General features: G+C 43.0%; 1 protein-coding gene across 4 annotated transcripts in view; it reads right to left on the bottom strand.

Annotated features, from left to right (window-relative positions):
* Positions 1-24,859, bottom strand: part of RBM47 (RNA binding motif protein 47) — a 271,935-nt gene that overhangs the window by 84,153 nt on the left and 162,923 nt on the right. For all 4 annotated transcript variants that reach the window (XM_036852163.1, XM_036852164.1, XM_036852161.1 and 1 more), the window contains one exon: positions 10,841-10,925. Coding sequence is in view for 3 of the 4 variants with exons in the window: in XM_036852164.1 (XP_036708059.1) it covers positions 10,841-10,925 (85 nt within the window). In the remaining variant the exon portion in view is untranslated. The remainder of the gene's footprint in view (positions 1-10,840; positions 10,926-24,859) is intronic.

The raw sequence follows: 24,859 nt of genomic DNA, 5'->3' as shown, positions 1-24,859 counted from the left end.
GTCACGCCATGAAACAAGAACCAATGATGATTAAATGCCTACAATTTACCAGGTACTTGATATACAATCTCATTTAATTTAATCAAACAGAGAAGGAGGAGGAGATAGGTTCAAAGAGCCCGCCCGAGGGCATGCGCTTTGCCAATAAGGGCAGATCTGAGAATCAAAGCAGGTCCAATCCTCGTCCTTGCTCTTCACCTGAGCCACACTCTCCCGACACAAGGACCCTGCAGCCTGCTCAGTCTAGGGACTAAGTGTCTGTTGCCCAAATCCAGAGCCACCTGTGTATGCTTTTTAGACTCTATGAGAACCCGTTCGGCCCTGTTCTTCAACTCCTTTTCCTTGAGTTCCCCAATCCCTCCCTTTCACCTTTTCTTTTTATCCCCAAGACAATCTGTCCTGCTCACTTTGACAAACTCTATTATTGGGGCCCTCATTTGACCACAAAAACCATCCAGATAGCATGGATTTCCCTACTTCACGTAAGCCTTTATGTTCATTTTTTTCCTATGGTCACAAATTTGATACTTGACTTTAAACACTGTAGGCTGTGTTAAAATTCCCTGTGTTATATATAGCCCTTGGTGTGCTACTGTATTCAAATAATCTACCTCTTGCTGCTCAGAGACTAAATTCTGTGCCCCTGAGGAAGAACCGTGCCTTCTATACCATATAAATGTTTTATAATAGCATTTTCCCACTTCCAGCCAGGCAATTCTAAATCGAGTTTTGTGCTATTGTTTTGGGTATGCCAGCATGCGGGTGTGCCCCTAGTATTTTTAACTGCCAAGTTCTGTTAGGGCAGAAAAATCAACCTCTGGCAAGTGCTGCTCTGTCACCATAGGCCTGTTCCACAGTGTCTGTGAGTTCCAGGGGCCCACCTCTAGCTTAGGTATATTCGAGTCTAGCATATATTTGGCCTGCAAGATGATTCCAGATTCTGAAAGGAGTTTTGCGCTCTCTCAGACACTAGTGACAGGAGAGGAAGCAGCAGCAGGAGGTGAATATTTTATCTGGAACTAGTAGGCCTCCCAGAATCTTGGAAAGGTCTTGAAACTCCCCTGAATCACTCAAGCCCCTTCAGTTTTCTGGAGAGACCTCAGAAACTCCTGGTCCCCTAGTCCAGCGTAAACCAAACGCTAAGGAAGGTCCCAATAGCCCCTGGTGTGTTCCCAAACTGCTTCAGGAAGGAGACGGTGGAACAGATGAGGGGAACACGTGATGAATCTACACTGTCCAGCAATGTCTTTCACTGGGACATCAGCCACTAGATCAGCAGTTCTCAAAGTGAGGTCCCTGGATCCCCTGGGAGACCCTAGGACTCTTTCAGAGGTCTGCAAGGTCAAAACTATTTTCATAATAATACTAACATTTCTGCCCTTTTTTTCACTGTGTTGACATTTGCACCAATGATGAAAAGGCAGCAGAAGGTAAAACTGCTGGTACCTCAGCACAGAATAAGACAGTGGCACAAATGTGTACTAGTAATCATAGCATTTTTTTTATTGCCAGGCACTAGAAGTTGTTTCTATTTTATTTTTTTTAAGAGGCAGTTTTTCTTAAGAATGTACTTGAAGCAGGAATATATTAATTTTATTATGTCTTGAGCATATACCTTTTTCAATATTCTATGTGATGAAATGGGAAGCAAGTACAAGCACTTTTGCTGCATAATAAATTATGATCATAGGCTCAAGGAAAGTCATGTGTGTGACTGAGTTACAGATTGAGCTACAGCTGCTTTCATCATGGAAAGCATGGAACACTATTTTTACCTGAAGCAATGACTGACAGATAAACTATGGCTATCCAGACGTGGGTATTTGGTAGACAATTTCTGGAAGAATGAGTGAAGTGTGCCTGTCACTTCAAAGAACACAACTAATAGTATTACTATTTGTTTCCAATGATAAAATTTGAGCTTTCAAGCAAAAGTTAAAATTTTGAAGAACTTGAATTCACCACCATGAGCTTGAGAGCTTGCCAATAATTAAATGCTTTTCTGATGAGATTAGTTGTGACATTATTAAATGTGATTTTTTTTAATATTGTATAATGAAATGTGTCAATATTTGGATCATCTTCACAACTTAGTAAACTAATATTTTCCAAATGACCAATTCACGATGTTACAGAATCATGCATAGTAAAAGATCCATTCAAAGTACAAGATAAACCAGTGGATTTTAATATGAGTATGAAAAGTTCATTGATATGGTTTCAGATTCTACACTGCAACTAATCTTTAAGAAACTATCTCTTGTAGAGTTTGGGTTTAATATCAAAGAAGAATGTTCTCAATTATCTGAAAAGGCTATTACAATACCCCTCCCTTTCCCAACTACGTATCTTTGTGAAGCTCAGTATTCTTTGTTTACTTGATAAAAATAACATATCTCACCAGATTGAAGGCAGAAGCAGATATAAGAATACAGCTGACTTCTATCAAGCCAGTAATTAAAGAGATTTGCAAAAATATAATGTGCTTTCTACCATCTACTTTTTATATAGTTTTTCATAAAATGTCATTTATGTTAACATAAGAAATTACAATTATTTTTTAAGTACTTAATAAATAAATAAATATTTTTAATTTCTTAGTTTGAACTTCCAATGTGGTAAATAGTAACAGATACAACCCACATAAACAAAAACACTTCAGGTTCCTCAATAATTCTTAAGAATGTAAAGACAGGGTTGCCGGATTTAGAAAATAAAAATGCAGGATGCCCAGTTAAATCTGAATATCAGATAAACAACAAATAATATTTTAGCATAAGTATCCATGCAATATTTGGAACATACTTATACCAAAAAATTACTTATTGCTTATCTGAAGTTTACATCTCATTGAGTGTCCTTTATTTTACTTGCCTGTTAAGATGTGCTAAGCCCAAAAAAGTTTAAGCTGCAGTAGACCATGCCCCTCACACATGTACTAACACACTAATACCAACACTTATTAAACACCCACTGTGTAACAGACCCAGCACTAAATTCTTGACAAATATTACCTCTTCAATCATTCCAAAATCCTATGTGGCAAGTACTATTATGATCCCTAGTTAAGTAAAGCTAGTTATTGGGGGAAGGCAAGACTGGAACTCACTCACTCAGACACCAAAATCTCAGCTTGTAACTATTAGGCTTACACTGAACTCTGAATAATGGAGAATCCCAAAGATGATGGGGTTTTCTGCGTATTTGCATCTCAAATTTTAGCAAATCGATTTCTGTTGCTTCTCTTCTCTCTGTCTCATAGTTGTGTGTTCTGCTATCAGAGCAATGATGAAAACCAAGGCTGTGTGTCAGGGAATTCTATCCAGAACTGGCCATCAGCATTTGACTCGGAGCAGACTTTCCTAATGGATGCTTCCCTGGGCATGACAACAGCATTGGTCCAGGCTGAGAATTCTAGAATGGAGAAATGGTGCACAGGCACTGCTCATTACTATTAACTGGAAGCTGCTGGGAGCTTGGTGCTGGGCTAGGATCGTCCTTGAGAATAAATTGGTAATTTCTCCAAATGAATCTGTACCAACTGAAGCAAATGCAACCATTGTTGTAAGTGAGCCAAGGTCCTATTTTTTGTATGATCATGACCCAGGCCACTGGATATATTTAATGAGCTCAGGTTTGACAGTAAACAAACTAGAGAAAGTAAATTTTTTTATGATCCAGCATGGGGGCAAGGAGGGGCCTCATGATCTGCAAATACAAACATGAATTTGCTTGCAGCCAACTAGGGGCCCGCCCCCAATCACCAAGGGCTATAATGAAATGTAGAAAGTGATAAACATATAAGGTAGGGAGGGAGGGAGAAAGAGAGATACTAGTCTTTCATTCGGGAAAATTTCTTTATTTCTTTAACAAAGGGAAGATTTACCTTTCAAATCTTTTTTGTTTTGTAAATTTGGATTTTTATTAGATGTGAGGCACACTACATTATACTAAAGGCAGTTGTGTAACCAGAAGCCAAGGGTGAGGGAACTTTGAAAATTAGCCTGGAGGAGAGAATGAGACAAGGGGAGGGGAAAAAAAGGGTAGATCAGAAAAGAAAAGATGCCAAAACTGGGGTGTTGGATAATGAAGATGTGCATTTTAGGGGCTTCCCTCGTGGCGCAGTGGTTGAGAGTCTGCCTGCCAATGCAGGGGACACGGGTTCGAGCCCTGGTCTGGGAGGATCCCACATGCCGCGGAGCAACTGGGCCCGTGAGCCACAATTACTGAGCCTGCGCGTCTGGAGCCTGTGCTCCGCAACAAGAGAGGCCGCGATAGTGAGAGGCCCGCGCACCGCGATGAAGAGTGGCCCCCGCTTGCCACAACCAGGGAAAGCCCTCGCACAGAAACGAAAACCCAACACAGCCATACATACATACATACATACATAAAAAGAATGTAAGCAGACAAGAATAGCATTAAAAAAATAAAAAATTAAAAAAAAAAAAAAAGATGTGCATTTTAGAAACCAAGACTTGGTGAGAGCCTAGAGAGCAGGCCAAGGGAGAAAGAGGGTTTGGGGAAACCCAAGGGCCCTTGCTGTGGGGCATCTGAAGGAATAGTAAAAGAGTCATTTTTTACTTTTAAAACTGTCAACTTTGCCATTTGCCTCAGGCCCACCTGGCAGGGCTGCTGTCTGAGTTCAGATACTGGCCCAGCCCTGCCCTGGTGGCGGGGTCTGCCTTTCCAGCAGTCTCTCTATCTGCACACTCAGTCTAGATAACTCAAGCACTGAAAGGAGTGTCTGCAGAGAGAGGAAAAAGAAAAAGAATAACAAGCTGAGATGCAAGCACGGCTCCCTCCTCAGATAAGCTTGGGTGACCAAGGAGTGTAGCTTTCCCCTTCAAGGAACCCTCAGAATTTATTCTTGTGAATGCTGAATGTCAAGGAGGACACAGCCAGAAACTGTGACTCATCAAATTTCCAACGTCAAGACCAGAATGCACAGTCTGGATCCAAGGACTGGCTTTGCACTCAGAACACTGAGAGTCAAGGCCTCTGCCTGCCTCAGACACAAAGGCGGTGGAGCCATGGGGCCAGGCCTTCGCCCCACCAGCCCATTGCTTTTCCCTGCCTTCAGTGCCTGGAGAACAGGGAGTTTTATCCCACTGTGTTTGAGCTACAGGCCCTTATGACATCTCAGAAAGCGTTCTGCCTTGAAAAGTGGTTGGATCTGTACATGACGGTCACTGGCCATTAGTATAGAGCCAGATAGTAAATATTTTCGGCTCTGCAGGCCATATGGTTACATATTTTTCTTTCTCTTTCTTTTTTTGGGGAAACCCTTAAAAATGTAAAAACCATTCTTAGCTACATACAAAAACTGGCAGCAGAGCAGGCCATAGTTTGCTGATCCCTTACTTAGAGCAAGGGCAAAGGATGGGCAGCATAAACTGGAGGTTTCTGCATGCAGTCTGGTTGTCGTAACATGAGACAGCTGTTACACTGCCTTCTTACTGACAAAGGCTACCTAATTCTCCATCGCACTTGCCTAGTCTGACATTCTCCACTTGTGGAGGCATCTTCCCTTTGCTATGATCCTCTTCAAAGAAAAATTTAGCTGTAGATCTGGCAGGAAATTAAACCTTCAAATGATAGTGTTATATAGTCAGAAAATTAGATAAAAGGCATTTAAAATAAGCTAGAATATTTTTTAACAGGCTAGTTTTCCATTCTGAGTGTGTGTGTGTGTGTGTGTGTGTGTGTGTGTGCATGAGTGCATTTCTGTTTAAAATGAACACTCCATATGTATCACAAAATTCCAAACCTGGAAAAATCTTCTGATGTAGCCTAGTCTATAACTGTTTACATTTGAGGAAACTATGACCTACTTTGGTTAAATGATATATTTCAAGTTACATACTAGCTGGCGGAAGAGCTTGAGCCAGAAACTTGGTTTCCCGATTTCCAAATTAGTTCCCATTCTTCTACTCTACTTCACAGCACATTGCCAAGTTAGTACTAAAAATTCAATTCAACAAATACTTATAAAGTATTTCCATACATGCCCAGCACTGGCTCAGTGCTCTGGGATACAAAAGAAGTGTAAGAGAAGAGTCCTGCCCATGAAAAGCTTTTGAGCTCACTGAGAAAACAAGGCACACACACATGAAACAAATATATTCTGTCTTACATTGTTACGTAATTATACAGCTAAAACAGAGCTGATGATTCTTCCAGTAATGACAGAATGGTTCTTTATCTTTGCTGTTCAATATGGTGGCCACTATAGCCACGTGTGGCTGCTGAGCACTTAAAATGTGGGTAGTGCTACTGTTACCAACCTGGGTTCTTGGACCCGTTAAGCAATAAAAATTGATAAGAGGCCAGAAAAGGAATTTAGGCAAGGCTTTATTGGGACTCCTGCTATAGCACAAGGGAGCAAAAACAGGTAATAGGTTCCCTTGCTCGCTCCCCGAGGTGGGGTGAGCTGGTCCCTTAAATGGGGTGAGGATGGGGCAGATCCGTGGGTCAGGCCGGAGGCGGTGGCTTGGGTGGTCTGCCCACCCCTTGGTGGTGCTATGTGCAGGGATCATGCACAGGACCCTGCTTTTGCTCCCTGCACCTCAGAAGTGGCAGCTGGGTTTTGGTCTTTTTGTGACATGTTCATAATTTGCCCCAACTGCACATGCTTGCAGTTATTTTTAGTCCCTCATAGTTTCTTCGTATTTTGTTGCTCGAGGAGACGTTTGTCCAGGTGCAAGCACTGCAGTAAAGGGTCCCAGGTCCCAGCCTGTCTCGTGACTAAGGAAGTAAACTCTTAATGGTATTTAATTTTAATTAGCTTAAATAGCCACATGTGACTAGTGGCTACTGTATTGGACATCACAGGTCTAAAAAAATGGTTATAGATCTGGATGGAAGATAGGTAACAAATATTCTGTCACTTCTCCCTATTGTGCCTTTGGCAGAAACCACTGCTGATCACAGAACCCTTCCCCTCTGAGCAGGGATGAGCTCTCAGGATTCCCCATGCAATGTTATTTTCAATTGCCTGGACCTGGTATATATAATGAAACCTATTTGCCATCCTTGATACAGATAAAAAGTGACAAATGTGAACAGGAGAAGGAAGTACTTGAGCTGAGCTTAGAAAGGCAACGTTTGGACAGATAAAGAGAAAGGGACAAAGAGTGTGGGGCTCTCCAAGTGGAGAACAGCATGATCCGAGGAACTGGACAGAGTTCTCCTGGTTCTAGGACAAGGGGGATGCTGGCCCGGCCAGAAGGGAGGATTGTGCTGGGTGAGGTGGAGATATGGGGACAGACAGAAGAGGGGGGCTAGATTAAGGAGACCTTTGCATTCCAGGAGTTTAGACTTTTTCTCAAGAGCAACAGGAGCCCCTGAAGGTTTAAGCAGGATAATGACAGGAGAAAAACATATTTTAGGAATCTGATCTGATAGCGAGCCACAAACAGGATTGCATAATGGACACATACATTCAGAAACCGGTACGAAGGCTATTCCACTAATGGTTTTTGGTTTTCCTTTAGGAAAGTAATACTGGTGTAGTAAAGAAAATGTATAAATCACAGAAAAGCAGATATAAAAATTAAAACTAGACCTCTACCTTTCATACTCAACAGTAGTGGGCATTTTGATGCAGTTTCTTCTGGGTTTTGTTGGTTTTTTTCCCCCCTTCCCTGGCTATTGCAATAATTCAGGAATAAAGTTAGGACTAGGACTAGGAAAGTGGTAGTATGAATAAAGAGGAAAAGCCACAAAATATTTTTTTAGGTGAGACAGCAGAGTGAAGAGAAAAGATCATTAGCGTTAAGGGACCTGGGACCTGAGTTCTAGGCTTGGCTATTTCAGTGGGCCTCCTCTCTCTCAACCCCTAGCCTTGGTTTCTGCATTTTAGCATCTAGGGACTGGTCTAGATCAACTTCTTAATCTCTTCTTATTGGTGTCTAAGTAAAGGTCAGATGACATTTTCAAGACCTTCCCCCAGACCTAAAATGGAACTAAAATGTGCCTGTGTTATGTCTCTGTTCATTTTAAGTGAACATCACAACAGATAGATAGCTGGGGTTGTCATAAGACAAAAATGTTCCCATGATCTTTAAGCTGTACCAGTAACATAGAACCGGGGTTCTAACATAGAACCAGTAACTGTACAGTAACTGTACTGTACTGTTCTAACATAGAACCAGTAGCTGTACCAGTAACATAGAACTGGGGTTAACATAGTAACATAGAACTGGGGTTCTATTACAGGTGTATCTATTTTATAGATACACCTGTATCTATAGATACACCTGTAATCTATAAGATTTTAGGTGTTAAGTAATTAAACTGTATATTCTGAGCAGTGTTGTAGCGAGGATGTGAAGGTGTGGTTCCCAGGACATGTAATGGGGTGGTATAAACAGGGGATCCATTCTCAGACAGGACTTCACCAAGCAGTGGCAAAGTCTTCCTAGGACCCAAAGGTTTTTAAGGCCCAAACCATCTTCGCAGACCACAGGAAAAACAAAACCAAAAACAGCTACTAGAGAACGCAAATTATGCTCTCCGGAAAAAGCAATACACAGCCATTCACCAGGTTAATAAGCAAAAGTGTAAACCAGTGGTTGTCCACACGGGACATAGATGAGACTCAATCGTGGAGTTTTCAAAAAGTACTGATAGTTGGGTCCCTCCTCAGACCAGTTAAATCAGTGTCTCAGCGAGCGGGGCCTGTGCATTGACATTTTTTTTTAAAGTTCTCAAGACGACTGAAGCCTGAAGCATCAGCGGATATCCCAGAGCAAGAACAGTTCAAGGGGCCCGGGAGCAGCGTGGGCCTACACTCAACAGACCTCTCAAAAATGGCCACATCAAATTCACTCATGACTAAGAAACCAGCAAGCTTGAGAAGGCCAGTTCAGTGGAACTTGGGTGCCATGTTGTGTATGGTATGTGTATGTGTGTACATGCACATGTGTGAATTTCCGAATGTGTGAATTTCCGAATCTGTCAATTAAGTTACTCAATTGCTTAGCAGTACTCTGGATAGAAAATGTGAACATAGAGCATGAAGTTTCAAAACCTGAGAATCTCATAATGGTCCAAAATGGAAGCAGGGTCAAGTAGCTGGCTTCTGTCTGTTCTATTTAAACCATCTATTTTTTTTTTTAATCTGGCTTTTGGAGTGATCAGTGATCACCCTTCCCTGATGCCGTCAAGTAAGTAGAGAAAAAGAAAAGTGGACACATTTATTAATGAAAACAATCTCTCACTAGAAGCTGATCACCTTCCTGTAAGGGGTAGATGAAGGAAATTAAGAACATAGATTTGGGGAGAATTCAAAGGATTGGCAGGAAAACAGGACTTGCAATCCAGCTCCAGGAAATGATGCTAATAGAGAAGGAAGAATATATGTCTGAACCACAAAAACAAAAAATCTCTTGAGGGCTTTTAAAGATTCTTCAAGAAACGTGACTAAATCCTTATTTTAGGACAGACGTCTGTTCATCTGAAGCCACTTTCCCTCTACCTCTTTCCCCATTAGGATCATGCTTATTCCTTGAACCTGACACTCGCCGGCCCAAGTTGAAACCCTCCAGCTGCTCCTCATTTGATAAGTCACTACCACCTGCCCCTAGTTGCCCTCTGCCTAGTAAACCACTCCTTCCTTCTCCTTCAGGTCTCAGTTAAAACAGCACTTAAATTCCAAGAAACCTTCACCAATGGTCACTCCTCCCACTGACATTCAGAGTAGGTCCTCTGGTTTTAAACTCCCTTAACTCCTTGCAATTCTTCTTCAGCCCACTCACAACTCAATTATTTAATGTCTGCGTTGACTACTAGACCAGGTTCTTGGGGGCAGAAAACCAATCCTTTCTGTCTTAATCTCTTAATTACCCAGTACCTGGCACAGAGCCTGGCACATAGTAGGTGCAGGGAAAAACCTTAGTTAACCAATTTACCTGTACCACTACTGATTTAAGGATTAATGTACTATCACCCATGGGGCCCTATAATACAGAGGTTCTGCAAATCTTAAAGCCTGTATAAATCAGACCCATGTGACTTGGAGAATCCTGTCCATTCTGTGGCATTAACTCTATAAAGATGCTATTTACCCATGCATTTAACATGAATGTGAATTTGGACTCATTCACACATAAATGGACGCTAACAAATCACTCTGGGGACATAGTAGTGAAATATTCTAAAATAGAGTATTTGACTTGTAAATCCCATGATGCAGAGAGCTGGAAGGGTGCCAGGCTTTGGATAAGAGCATCTGGTCCTAGGACCTGCTGCCTAAGAGGCTGCTCCGTGATGTCACATGGGTTGTTCTGAATGCCAGGACCACTGCTTAGGAGGTCCACAGACCACTCGTCTCAAAACCATCATATGGAGTCACCAAAAATTTTAGTTTTTAAAGGCACTTGCACTTTGGGAAAAATGGGAGGCAGAGAACACTTAATGCTGGTCATTTGTGGGTTATTAGAGGAATGCTGTGTTTCACCAAATCGAAATCCCCATAAGATGTATCCCACCTTCAGACATTTTAAATTGTGGGGGGGAAATGTATTCTACAGTTGATGAAATGCAGTGAACACTACAGGAAAAACTCAGTATTAAAAGACTTTAAGCAAAGTCATTCAAATAGAGCTTCTGTCATTCTTTTTGACTGTGGGAGTCTTCTGGGGACAATGGTACTTACAAAACATACAGGGCACTCTGGCCTAGTAAATTAAGCAAATACCTAGAAAAAAACGATATGTGTTGGTTTAAAAAATGAGAGAGGATTAACATTTGGTTGTCACTATGTAATGTTCACCTACTTTTCTGCACCCCTGAATGATGTCCTTTTGAGCCCCAGTGAAGATGGAGCCAGATGACTTACCAGATCTCCTCACTGAGCCCAGGAGTGGCTGATCTCTGCTAGGTGACCTGATGCGAGGTGTCCTGACGCCTCTCTTACCCGAACTCTGAAATGGAAAAGATAACACTATTGACCCAGAGATGGCTAAGGAGAAGCGTGCAGTAAATGACGGCTAGTGGTTGGAGGGGAAGCGGTAAGAAGAAATATGGTGTTTTATGATTACTACACACCTTTGTGTGTGCATGGATTACAAGGAAAGCTACATAACCGGTCAGTACAAGAGATCTGCAGTGGCTCACATACATGGAGAAAATAGGTCATGTCCTTTTGCCAATTCCACAAGGCTATTCAGGTTGATATTAGCCAAAGGACATTCAAGGGAAAAAAATCTCAGTCCGACAAGGAGAGAAGAGGAACGTATAAAGAGGTGGTGTAACGGGGAGAAGCTCACGGGTTTGGCCACGTACTCAAAACTCACCTCTACTGCTTGCTAGCTGGGTGACCTTGGGCGTTTTACTCAACCTCTCTGATCCTCCTTTTTCTCATCTAATATGAGCCTGTTTATCTACCTGTTACGGACATTGTGACAATAAACAAGACAACATATATGAAGCCCTTGGGGCCCCATATGAGAGAAAACATTCAATGGAGGGCAGCTATGATTATTATATTCATTTAAATGTCTTTCTGCAGAGGCACATTAAATTGCGGTCTTTTAGGGTAAATCACCAAACACTCCAAATTGTTTAAAGCCCTGTGAGCTGTTAGTGTTTTTAATATTTCTTTACCTTTGGAAGCCCTTTGCAGCTAGCTTCTCTGCCCATATATGAGCAATATTCCTTAACTATTCCCCTTCATCTTTAATTAAATACATCTGATTAACTAGGCGCTGTACAGCAGACTTCATTATGCTACAACTCACCGAGAATGAATAAAACCCCACAGGAGTCTCACTCCCACCCGCTCCAAGAAAGACCACAAGTCTGCAAGCTACCTCTGGGAAACAAAATACTGAGTTCTGCTAACTCCTGCAGTTGAACTAGGTAATCATTTGTTCCAAAGTTCTTCCCAACTCAATGGCCTAATTAACTAAGGTTGAGCTTTTGATTAACATAGTGCTTGAAGGAACTTTGACCCACAGAAAGTTGGCATTTCACTTGCTTCTGAGTCCAACTTGTGTCACGAGTGCTGGTTTCAAGGGTAATAAAGGACCTGGCTGTTTGCTTACAGCAAATGGAGGTGGTGCCATGTCATTATAAGGCTTTCCCCTCGACTGTCCACCCAATCCTTGGCAAAGGCAGTTTGCAGCCCACACGTCAGCTTTTGGAGTGAATAGGATGAAAGGCTGTAGATTTCCAAACTGAAAAGCACCTAAGTTCTGCTTGGCACTTTACCTAAATGTCAGTTGTTTAGGAAACATGAATATGATCCCCTGATCAAAGTGATCAGAGTGGAGATCAGGTGTTGGAGCGGGTGCATGTCCATCTAGATTCTGCTTTGGTGAGCAAAGTGCTCTCTCTGATGGCTCCTGAGTTCTAAAACACTCGTCAGATACAAGGCAGAGACCATAGTACCTGAGAGCGCATGTTCCTGCCTGTCATAAGATGAATAGTGTCCTTCCTAAATTCATATGCTGAAGACCTGACACGGCCCTGCCCACCCCCAGTACATCAGAATGTGACAGTATTTGGAGATAGGGCCTTTGAAAAGGTAACTAAGGTTAAATGAGGTCATATGGGTGGGCCCTAACCCAATACGAATGGTGTCCTTATAAGAGGATATTAGGATACATTCACATATAGAGCAAGGGATGACCATGTGAGGGCACAGCGAGAAGGTGGCCATCTGCAAGCCAAGGAGAGAGACCTCAGAAGAAAGCAAACCTGCCAACACCTTGATCTTGGACTTCCAGCCTCCAGAACTGTGAGAAAATAAATTTCTCTAGTTTAAGCCACCCAGCCTGTGGTATTGATATTTTGTTATGGCAGCCCTAGTGGTCTAATACACTACCTCCCTCTCTGTACCCCCAACCTTATATCTCAGGACCAGGCAGGTAACAAATGAGGAAGTCGACTAAGAGCAAAAAATAACAGGAGTGGTGTAGACAGTGGTAAATAGGAGAGGTACCAAATTTTTAAACTTTAAAAAATACTGGGAAGCCATACAGAATATGTCCATGGTTTGATTATGCCGGGGACCTTTCAGTGGCAATCCCTGGGCTAAACCATTGCAATTAGACACTTAAAAACACCCACTATTCATCTTTCAACAAATATTAATTGAATACCTACTACAGGTCAGGCCTTAAGCCAGACACTGGGTATAGCAGTGGTGAATAAAAGAAGGCATCTTCTCTGCCTTCATGGTATATAATGGTCTGGGATAGGGAGTCCAGGTACTGAGCTAGGCGAGAGACGCCAAGTTGAAAAGACAAAGTTGCTGCCCTCCAGGGCGCTGCAGATTAGCAGACCACAGACATGAAACAAGACCATCATGAAACAATGGGACACCAGCTATAAGACACAAGGGGCAATGGAAAGTGGAAAGATGACTGCAAGTCTGTCAAGGTTAATCAAGGAAGACGTGAGCCAAGTTCTGGAGGATGAATAACAGTCTGCTTGGCAGACAGGGATGACGGATGAGGAGAGGGCATTTTTCAGCCAGAAGGAACAGTCAGTTCCTGGGTACGGGGACATGAGAGAGCACAGCATCTTTGGAGAATGACGAGTAGTTGGACTGAGGGTGGGCAGCGGAGGGTGCAGCAGCGGAGGGTGCAGCTGAAAAAGGCAAGGAGCTCACATTTTATTGCACAATGAACCACTGGAAAATTTTAATCAGGAAGGTGGCATTACCAGAACTGCCTGTTAGAAAGATCTCCTGACCACGAGGCAGAGGGGCTAAAGGCAGGGTGACCCATCTGGAGAAGATGAAGGCGGGGACCAGGGAAACAGACAGAGGGATGCTTGGCAGGCAAGGTCAGGGATGCAGAACTGAAGTTGTCATGGCGTTCAACCCATGGCCACAGATGACACTGCCCAAGGACATTATGTGCATCTAGAGAAGCACTAATTTTTTAAGGGTACTACTTTGATCAATGAGAACATGCATTTCTTAAGCTTTTAATTTCATTTATCTTACATTTCACGTCAAGAAACTAACTCTACTCATCCTTTTCATCCATCAAAGTCACATATACCTCAGTTTCCTCATCTAAATATTGATAATAATGGCACTTCCTTCACAGAGAAGATTCCTTGAGCTCATTAATACCAGTAAGTAGTTAAGTGCCAGAAATGCATTATTATTAAATCAGCTATTATTAGAGCAGAAATAAACTTTAAAGAACAAATGGATAATTATCGACTGTGCACTTAATGATAATCCTCCCTCTCAGAGAAAATGAGCCAGATTAAAACCACCACCGCAACACAAAGAGTAAAAACTTATACAATTGTCTTGGAAAGGAGCTGCCTCCAATTTCCTTAATCTTTCCAGAGCTCTCACACAGCTTCTTAGAAAGGGCCCCAATATTTGTGCATGATCATTACTTTACATTCATAAAATGCTTTGTAAAATGCTTTATAAAAATTTCAAAGATTAATGATCCAAGGGGATGTCGGACCTGCAAAGGGAGACTGACTGCAAAGAGACACAAGAGAACTTTCTAGAGAGCTGGGAGTTTCTATATCTTGATAAGGGCAGTGGTTCCATGGCTGTATGTGTTCCACATAGCACTAAAAATTGTTTGAATGTTATCTATATGTAAATTATAGTTCAGTAAAGATTGAATAAGGATAAAAGGGCTGGAAGATGGGGGAAAGGGGAATTCAAGGGGAAATGGGTACTCATATTCCCAACAAAAGTGAAAATAGATTTGAGTGAAAGACCTTGCCTTAAAACCTTTAATTTCCAAAAACACTGTCTCTTGAAATGGACAAAGCTGGCTAAGAATGTAAAAAAGCTTCCTTATGCAAGAAACATTTTGAAAAATTCAGACTTTCTCACCCTCGTTATCCTGTGTCTAAAGCACTTTTTACCCCTCGACTCACTGGACAAGCTGCCCTCTTGTGGCTTTGATATATATTTCCTGAGCACAAAAGTGGGCAGTTACTAAGCTATTCGGGTAGCAAGTCCAGCCTGCCCATAAACATTCCTCAAGGTGACTGAGAGCGGGTGTGCTGGCCGCTTGCACACAAGAGGTACACGGGCCATTCTGGGCTTGTATCATAGCTGAGCTTTAAATAACTAAGAAAATAGGGTTGCCACAAAATACACATGATTTGAGGCTGACAAATTCAAGAGACATTTTAAGGCAATTTAAATTTCACTTTCGCAACACGGTTATCAGCGTATCAGAAGCAAACATCTGTCTCAAACAAGGTGTGTGCAAAGAAAGTAGAACTGAAAGTTTCAATTCCACCATCTGTGAATACTATTCAATATTCCCAAGGTGTGTTTGCACAAAAAAAGAAAACAACCCAGCAAATACTACCCAACACTGTTTTTTTTGTTGTTTTTTTTTTATTTTATTTATTTATTTATTTATTTTTGGCTGTGCTGGGTCCCCGCCTCCGCGCGAGGGCCCCCCCGCCCCGGCCGCGGCAAGTGGGGGCCACTCTCCATCGCGGTGCGCGGGCCTCTCACTGTCGCGGCCTCTCCTTTGCGGAGCATGGGCTCCAGACGCGCAGGCTCAGTAGTTGTGGCTCACGGGCCTAGTTGCTCCGTGGCATGTGGGATCTTCCCAGACCAGGGCTCGAACCCGTGTCCCCTGCATCAGCAGGCAGACCCTCAACCACTGCGCCACCAGGGAAGCCCCCCAACACTGGTTTTTATTAACACTCTCATGCGGGGAATCTAGGTGTCTTATGAAACATTAAGTATTTGTGTAAAAAAAGGAAAGAAGGAAGGGAAGAAGGAGCAAATAGCATAGCTTTTCAAAAGTTGCACTAAAAAAAGATAAAAGACGGCACAAGCAGTAACTCAAAAGATGACAATATTTTCTCTTTAGAAAGCAATCCATCTTCATATAAGACCTTTTGTCAAAGAAATACATAGAGAAAAAACAAAGATATAGATGGAAATAGATGCTGTATTTCAACTGCTGAGATGTTAAAAATGCATCTAGTCCAGATCCAGTAATATCAGGCTGGACTAAATTAACCTACACGAGGGTCCCAGGCACTCCTGATAAATGACTGCTAAATCCATATTCTAGTAGAGCAAGCTTTCTTTTCAAATCAAATCATGTCACTTCCCTTCTCAAAACCCTCCAAAGGCTTCTCTTCACACTTGGAATAAAATCCAAAGTCCTTCCCAGGGCTCCCTCCAGGAGCCTGCGTGACTCTCTACTTCCTTCCCTGCCTCTCTCCCACTCCCTCACTCCCTCCTGGCAGTTCCTCCAACATGCCGGCTTTCTCAGCTCCCTGCCTCAGCACTCACGGTTGCTGGAATTCCGCCTGCAATTGCCCTTCCCAGCCTTCCCCGCCTGGCTCTCTCCCTGACTGGACTCACCTTCTGCAAGAAGTCTTCCCAGACCATTCTATGAAAACAGCCCTCCAAGCACCAACCCTGCTTGCACTCTCTCTCCTCTTTCCCGTTTTTAATTTTCTTCTATGCAATTATTATTATCTGAACTTACATCGTGTATTCATTATTATCACTTTTTATTATCTCTCTGCCCCACTGAAATGTGAACTCCACGAGAGAAGGGGCTTTCTCTCCTAAAACAGAGTCTGACACTTGTCAGTCCTCATTATTTGAGAAATGAGTTATCCCGGCTTGGGGAGATAATAAACCCTAATGAAATACATTCCAACACTCTATCACCAACAAGTCCTTCCTTAGGTCTACCTCAAGTCTCTCTCATTGCAGCAAAAGCCCATATCCTTTACTTGAATCCCAGAGTGATGGACAGGGGTTGACCAACAAGCTGTTAAGTAATTCTTTAGGATCACAGACTTTCGAAGGTAAGATGGGGCCTTAGTTATAACCGGCTCCAGCCCTTTTGTTCTGAAGATAAGTACACAGGCTCAGAGAGGGCGACTGGTTTCTCCAGGCTCACACAGAAACAGTGAACATCAGCAGACACCACAGCACTTCAAGGACGCAGAGTGCTCGCCTTTTTCATTCCTGCAGTCCCACGAGCCAGCATGGTGCCTGCCACAAAGAAGGGTGCCCGAGGAACGTGTCCTTACTTCTACTCTAAGTGCTCATTCAACTGAACTGGCTTCCTTCCTCTCATTACTGTCCCAACTATAACTTCCTACCTGAGAACCGTTTCCAGTCACTTGCGTCATGTGTCATCATTTCCTGTCCTCTGTATGTATGACAACATACCAGACACAACTGTCTATCTGGGGGCTGATTTGATTCTTACATAATTCAAATAGCCCAGCATGGAAAATACCTAGGAAAGAGTGGGATGTGCAAAGCAAAAAAAAAAAAAAAAAAAAAAAAATGCTGGCAGTGTCCCCGACCATGGGTGCTGTGACTGTAATGCAATGCAGGAACCCTGTCTGGTCCATATTTGTTTTCCTGCAGTGCCAAGCGGTGTGCCTGGCACACAGTCAAGGCCTATTTGTTGAGACAGAGAACAGAAGGAAATGACATTGTAGATTCAGCTTATTCTCAGTCTACAGTGGCTTTATAATAACAGATACTTCACACAGCTCACACTGGCATGGTGTCTTCTGTCCTTAGCACTTACATATATCTTCTCATTGATCCTCCTAAGACATCCATCTCACCTATAAGAAAGATACTAAACTCTGAAAAACCAAGTACTTTTTAGAAGTCATTTAGCAGACAAACCTAGACTCTCTAGTCTCTAACAAGACTCTGCAGATTTCCTTTCTTCCAGTATATGAGTATCCATATGCTTTGCTGAAGAAATAGTGATGTGTTTGATTATGGGATATTGACCCAGACCCAGCTAGTGGTGTTAAGCAATGTAGAGTATATGCAACATACTATCTAAAATCTGAAATACTCTGGATTCCAAAACGCATCTGACCCAATAGGTTGCAGGTGAGGATGTCTCAGATTGACATTAACGCAGAGAAGAAACCTGTCCACAGACACACAGGGAGGCTGGGATTCCAACCCAGGCAGTCTAATTTTGCAGGCTGTGCTAGCGGCCACCACATTATCCTGCCTCTCCAGTCAATGATGTCGCTGTCATCTGAAAAGCAATTACTGCCCTCCACTATTTTTCTGATGTGGCTCCAGGAAATAGGATCCGGCAAGATGAATGGTGGGGGCAGACTTGCGTTGTCATCCATGAAGGCTGATTTGGACCAGTGCTGATGTCAGCTAAATGAAGGCATAGGGATGGTAACCCACGCACAGCGGACTTCCTGGGAAGTCATGGCCACGTTCGGGGAGAGGGTATACAAAGCTTTTGGCAATCAAAACTTTCACCTCCCTCAATACCTCCACAAGAGCTTCTAGGAAACGTTGAGGCAGACCTGCTAGGAATCTGGAATGATCTTCTCCACAGTCGTTTACAAAATTACTCTGTCAAGTGGGGTGAGAGAGCCGTGGGTGGGGTATGAGCAGGACCATGTGTATGAAGAAAGGGTTTGTGTGTGTGTGTTCATGGAAGCATATGCTCATTACAAATAGACTTTTCCCTAATGTCCTGAACACGAAACAATTATAAATTGTGTTTTGGCTTTTATTTCTATCCTCCAAACTAATTATCTGTGGAAATAAAAGATGCTACTTAATTGGGTCCAGCAGCGTTCTTACTTCACCAAATACTTGGGGTGAACTCTTTTCTTCAGATCTCAGTTCAAATGTTACTTCCTCAGGGTAGCCTTCCCCTACAGCAGTCCAAATTAGATTGTTTCCCCCCTTTCTCATCTTGGTGTAAGCGTTCCCTTGTACAACTCATCATGACCTGTGATGAACTACTTGTGAGTTTGTTTACTGTCTAGCTGTCCCCACCAAACTGTAATCTCCATGTCTGTTTGCTCACCTCTGTATGCCCAGCATGTAGCACAGCACCTGACACAAATAAATACTTGTTGAATGAATGAGTGAGTCTTGAATTTCACAACAGAAGCCCCGGAGGTGGCTAGCACTTCACCAGCAGACACGCACCAGGTCTTCTCCCACCTCTGAATTGTGAAAGCCTTATTGCTGTGTAACTCTATGTGGCAATTCATCATATGCCGGCCCAGTGACATGTTATCTCTACAGCTTCAGGTTATTTCTTCACTTTATTATTCTCATTTAACTTTTAACCTGTTTAGATCTTATCTTCCTAACTAGATTAGAAGCACATGGAGTGTAAGTTATACTGCCTCGAAATCCTCAAAGCTCCCTCACCAGCATTTTGCATCTACTCTTTCTAAATGGTTGCTTCATTTAATGCTCAAAACAGGTATTTCTGCAGGTAATATTATTGAATATTGAAGCCCCCAAGGGCAGGATAGTGTCTAAAATTTTTTTTTTTTTTAATAAATCAAGAGGGCCCAGGAAGACTGAGTGTTGTTTAAACATAAAATACAGTTCTAACTTTGCTTATGTGAGGGACCAACACAGGGCAGAGAAAATCTTAATTCAGCTAAGTTCTTTTTACTTTCATGAAATATCCCCTCCACCATCCTTCAGGTCCCACTCAACTCAGGAAAACTCTCAGTGGCACAAAAGCAGGATTTTTTGCTGTTTTGCTAAGTCAGGCCCTTTATTATAGGGTAGAAAGAACACTTGTTCCTTATTTCTCAATTCCTCATTCCTGCTGGCAGCACAAAATATGCCCCAGCCCTGACTGTCAAGCACAAATGAAACAGATAACTCGGTGTTCCTTTAAATCTATATATTTCAAACAGTTTAAACGGTGTTTTTTTTTTTTTTTGGTCTAACTACTTATGATAGATGTTAGATGGATTAGCAAGTAGGTCTGTGAATCATTCACCCCTAGCCAGGCACTCACTTTCGAGCATTAACCTGTTCTCATTTTCTGCCCCGACCCTTATAGAAGCAAAACAGTGAAAAACCAGACCAGTCAGCTGAAACGCTGTTGTCAAAACACAGCCAAAACACTCAGAATTTTCACAATTGTCAGGCGTTTCCTAACATGGCCAGGGTCACTGACAGTTAAAGGTTTCACCAACATCACCTGCAGAATCTGAATCCACTCCATGAAAATTGCAGAAAACCCCCAAAATGCTTGAAGCAATCACTAAGGTCAGCCTTTAAAATACAAGGGCATGAATTTCTGAGCTCTGCTTGTCTCCACTTTCCCAAGGCGCAGGTGCTTCAGGACTGAGATTCTGCATGGCCCACCACTTTCTTCCCACCCTCAGATGACCAGTGGAGCTCAAAGCATTCTTGCCAGTTTCCATTTTTAAAAATCTAATCAGAGCTCACAGTATAACCAATTCCTCGGGTGGAATGACAGATGCCCTGGCTCTCCCTGCTCCTCCCAGGGCTGCCCATATATCACTTGTAAGGCTGAGCAGCCAGGGGGTGGCCCCACCTGTCCCTTCCCTGCATCCTCCTGCATCTCATACGTTTTAACATATTCTGTACATTGTGTTGATCTATGTCCTTTTTGACAGCGACCACCATTAACAAGTCAAAAGTTGATGCTGTTCCCTTTTCTTTCATTATTTGCCTGGGTACATGCCAGAAACTGCATTAAAACAGACCATGTGTCTGGTTTTAATTCTCCAACAACCAAGCAAGGTGGGAAGGGGTAAGCCCACTTTTAGTGAAGGAAACTGAGGCTCAGAGAGTGTCTCGCTAAAAAAAAAAAAAAAAAAAAAAGGCTTCTAAGAAGTAGGCTGAGACTTAAACTTTGGTCTTTCTGGCATTATTCCATTATCTTAAAATAACAGATCCTTCCACTAGGAGATCAGAAATCTCTGTCAGTAATAGTCATTAGAGGTCCACAATGTATGGTCTGCTCAATAACTTGAAACAATACACCAAATTTTATATTTTAACATCTCTCAAATAACCAATGTGTATATTTACTCATTTTAAAAGCTATTACTAAATCAGTTGCGTGTTTTACAATCTGTACAGTCAGATTACAATTCAGGGAACAAGCCCCCTGAGAGATAATCTTTAAGAGCCACTAGATGTAAAGATACACAAAAGCAATAGAAAGAGACCACTGGTCTGCCTGGCTCCAAGACTGTAAAATCAAAGTGAATAAAGAAAAAAATGTGACTTTCGAAAGAAGAGGTGGGCCTGTTGTTAAGCCTAGAAAAAGCTGGACAGATAAAAGTTGGCAGTGCCCACTGGAACTTCCAAAGTCACTGGACTTCCAGTAGTCTTCCAAAATGACTTGCTTCTCCCTATCCACTCAAGGTTGAGAGAGAATGTGCTCATTTCCTCAAAGTAACCTTACTTCCAGTAGTCAAGAAATATTGATAGAGGGCATGCTCCAAGCTAGGTGTTCATCTAGATCTTCTGCCCTGGCCCTGGAGCAGGAGCACTTCTCATCCCTGTGGCACCCCTCGCGGCGACTCTCTTCTGAAAGGTTGGGGACCACTGCACTGCAGCAGTGTTTCTCAAGCTGGTCCAATCACCTGGACAGCTTGTTAAAAATCAGATTGCTGGGACTTCCCTGGTGGTCCAGTGGTTAAGAATCCCCCTTCCAATGCAGGGGACACGGATTTGATCCCTGGTCAGGGAACTAAGATCCCACATGCTGCGGGGCAACTAGCCTGCGTGCTGTACTTACTGAGCCCGTGTGCCTAAACTACTGAGCCTGCGTGCTCTGGAGCCCACACACAACAACTAGAGATAGAAGCCCGCGCGCCGCGACGAAGATCCCGTGTGCTGCAACTAAGACCCAACACGGCCAAAAATAAAAATAAATAAATAAATATTTTCTTTAAAAAAATCAGGGCTGCCTGGAAGTAATATTATTCTTAGAAGAGACATCAATGAAGAATTCACTCCAAGGGTTGAGAGTCATACGGGTGGGCGTGAAGCTCCAAATGCCACATCCCAAAGAGAGTTAAGCCCAGTGATAAGGCCATGTAAACTGGCAGTTTAAAATCATCCAAAGTGGAGGCTTCCCTGGTGGCGCAGTGGTTGAGAGTCTGCCTGCTAATGCAGGGGACACGGGTTCAAGCCCTGGTCTGGGAAGATCCCACATGCCGCGGAGCAACTGGGCCCGTGAGCCACAACTACTGAGCCTGCGCATCTGGAGCCTGTGCTCCGCAACAAGAGAGGCCGCGATAGTGGGGGGCCCACGCACCACGATGAAGAGTGGCCCCCGCTTGCCACAACTAGAGAAAGCCCTCGCACAGAAACGAAGACCCATCACAACCAAAAATTAATTAATTAATTAATTAAAAAAAAAAACCATCCAAAGTGAATGGATCCACGTGTTACATTAGATTGGCACTCTAAAGTACATTTTAGTGTGACTGCGGACCTCTGAGCTGTTCACCACTCAACTCGACTGGCTCCAAACAAATCCCTTTTCCTTCATAAACAGCATTTAAACAATGAACACTTTGATGATCTGTGGTGCATTTCTTTTTTTCTTTTTCTTTCTTCGTTTCTTCCTTCCTTTTCTTCTTTCTTTTTTTAATGATTAAATGGCTATAAAAGCTGTAAAATGCTCTCCAGACTTTGTGGCTGTGTTGTGATTACACTACCAGATCCCCAGGGGTCAAATTCTTAGAACCATACCATCTTAAAACACTGAAATACCTTAAATACTTGTTAGTTGATCTAGATAAGAAAACAGATTCAGACAGGTAACTTGCCCAAGGTTACACGGCCAGTCAGTGTTCGGCTGGGCCCTCTCCCACTGCATGCATGGTGGTACTCAGAGACGGTGATGTCCAGTGGGCAGAACCTGGGTGGACTCTCCCACATGCTAACCTCCCACCTGGTCCACACTTTGGACTTGCCTAATCCAGAAGGGCAATAAACATTCCTCCCAGTGTGGCCGTGTTACCAAGGCTACTTCTTGAAATTAAAACAAAAGAGTGATAGCCCTGCTTTCACTGGCACATCTCCTAAGTACATCCCCTAAGTACATCCTTCAGGAAGGCACGTTTACAACTAGAACTGCCTGGTATATTTGAAAGGTATGAAAAATACAAGGAATAGTGGTCGTTCCTTTCTATGGACCACAGCAAGCCCATAATTCCCACACTGCAGTGGGGTGTGACCATTTGACTTAGCTCTGGCCAATGGATGGAGAGAAACTGATGTGCACCATGATGATGTGATGTGGGCCTGGCCCTAAAAATCTGCTCCCCTCTGGGTTCTTTCCTCTTCTGGCTGACTGGCATAGCAATGCCCAGGCAACTCTGGACATCATGTGTTGGAAAAGGCAAAGCTATTCTCAGTCTGGATCTCCAAATGAGTTCATGGAGGTGATACCCTGGAAACCTGCACACATACCAGGACTACAAGAACTATATTTCTATCGGGTAACCCACTGACATCTTGGGCTCTGCACATTACTGCTACTTAGCTTATCCTAACAAATACACAAGGAATCTCTGATGATTGGGAAAAGCATGGCTTTAAAGTAGGATAAATAAACAGCTCAGGTAACAGATCTGTTGGTTTATCATCAACCACAAAACAACAGGAAGGAATCAACAGGATTTGGGGAAGAGTAAAACATACCAGACTAACTTAGTTTCCTTCCAGAATACAAGAAAAATACCTGTATTGATTTTAAAAAAGTTCATTTATAAGTAGCTTTTTGAAACACAGAATGCCTTTTCCTAAGAAAAAATGTTAGAAATGATGTTCAAAACCCCACGCCCTACGAAAAAATCTTTTTTTGCCCAAGTGCAATAGAAATGATTCTAAAGGTAACGTCAGTCTTGTGGGCCTCTGAGGCCTTAAAATCCTCAGTGGGTGGAGGGGGCAGGCAGAGAAGCCTCTAAGCAAGGGCCCCAGGGGCTGAGGCCTAGAAGGAGGGCCCTGGCATGGGTGGCTTGGGTAGGCTGGGTACTGGGGGTGGAGACTGGGTAGTGGTTGAGAAAGAGCTCCCTCTGTGGCAAACCTCAGTCTTGGTGAGAACACAAAATCCATCTGTTCAGATGCAACATTCTTCATCCAGTACTTTATCAAGGGAGGCAATGAATTCAGCTAAGCTTCCACAGTGTTTCTGATTTGATTCCAAATGGCAATTTCATTAGTGAGCTGTTAAGTTATTTTCTCATTCATCCTGAGGTGCCCTAGTGATGTTAAGCAGTACTCAGCAGGATACTTGATACTACACAACAGTGTGGTTAAGAGCAGAAGTACCTCAAGGACATTGACACAACATCTGCCAGCCAGCCTCTGTGCTGGAGCACGGTCCTTGATGCCCCTGATGGACTGGCCATCAGTCTTTTACTTGCTGGTTTATGGGCACGTCTAGAGGTTCCTGAAGAAGGGACTAGACAGGCCAGGCTGGTGGTGGTAGAGACACATGAAAGACTTGGAACAGCAACTATCCACCAAGAGGTTCAGAGAGATTTCAATATTTTAACAACCAGCATGGCCGTATCAAGGGCATGCAGCTATTTATCAGCACTGGTGAAAAGTACAAGCTTTGGAAACAGACCTAGGCTCAAATCTGTTCTGTTACAATCCAACTGTGTGAATGTGGGTAACTTATTACTTATATTCTCTGAGCCTAGTTTGCTCAACTGCAAAATGAGGATGAGAACATAGATATGAAAGCAACTGATACAGTGTCTGATGTTTAGTAGGTGTTTATCAAAAGCTAGTCTCCCTAAACCTCCTCCTCAGCTTACACCATCTTCAGAGCAAGCCCAAGGCACAGGGATTAGAATAAAAGAAAAATAGAGGATAAATGATAAGGACACAGAATGAAAAGGATAAGAGAACAGAGGCAGAGACAAGAGGCCACAGTTGGGGGCGGGGAGGCGAGCAGCAAAGAAGAACCTGGAGGGGGTCACTCCACACTGCTGAGAACTGCAAATCCCTACTGCCAGTGGTGGGGACTACCAGATCAATTAGATGTTTGCGCTAGAGTTCGACTGTCTTGGTTCACATCCTAGCTGAGGATGGGGCAAGACTCAGGATGGAGAGAGG

This window comes from Balaenoptera musculus, chromosome 5 (assembly GCF_009873245.2).
Source record: "Balaenoptera musculus isolate JJ_BM4_2016_0621 chromosome 5, mBalMus1.pri.v3, whole genome shotgun sequence".
Classification (NCBI taxonomy): Eukaryota; Metazoa; Chordata; class Mammalia; order Artiodactyla; family Balaenopteridae; genus Balaenoptera; species Balaenoptera musculus.
The sequence above is the reverse complement of the archived record's forward strand: the minus strand, read 5'-3'. Positions and strand labels throughout refer to the sequence as shown.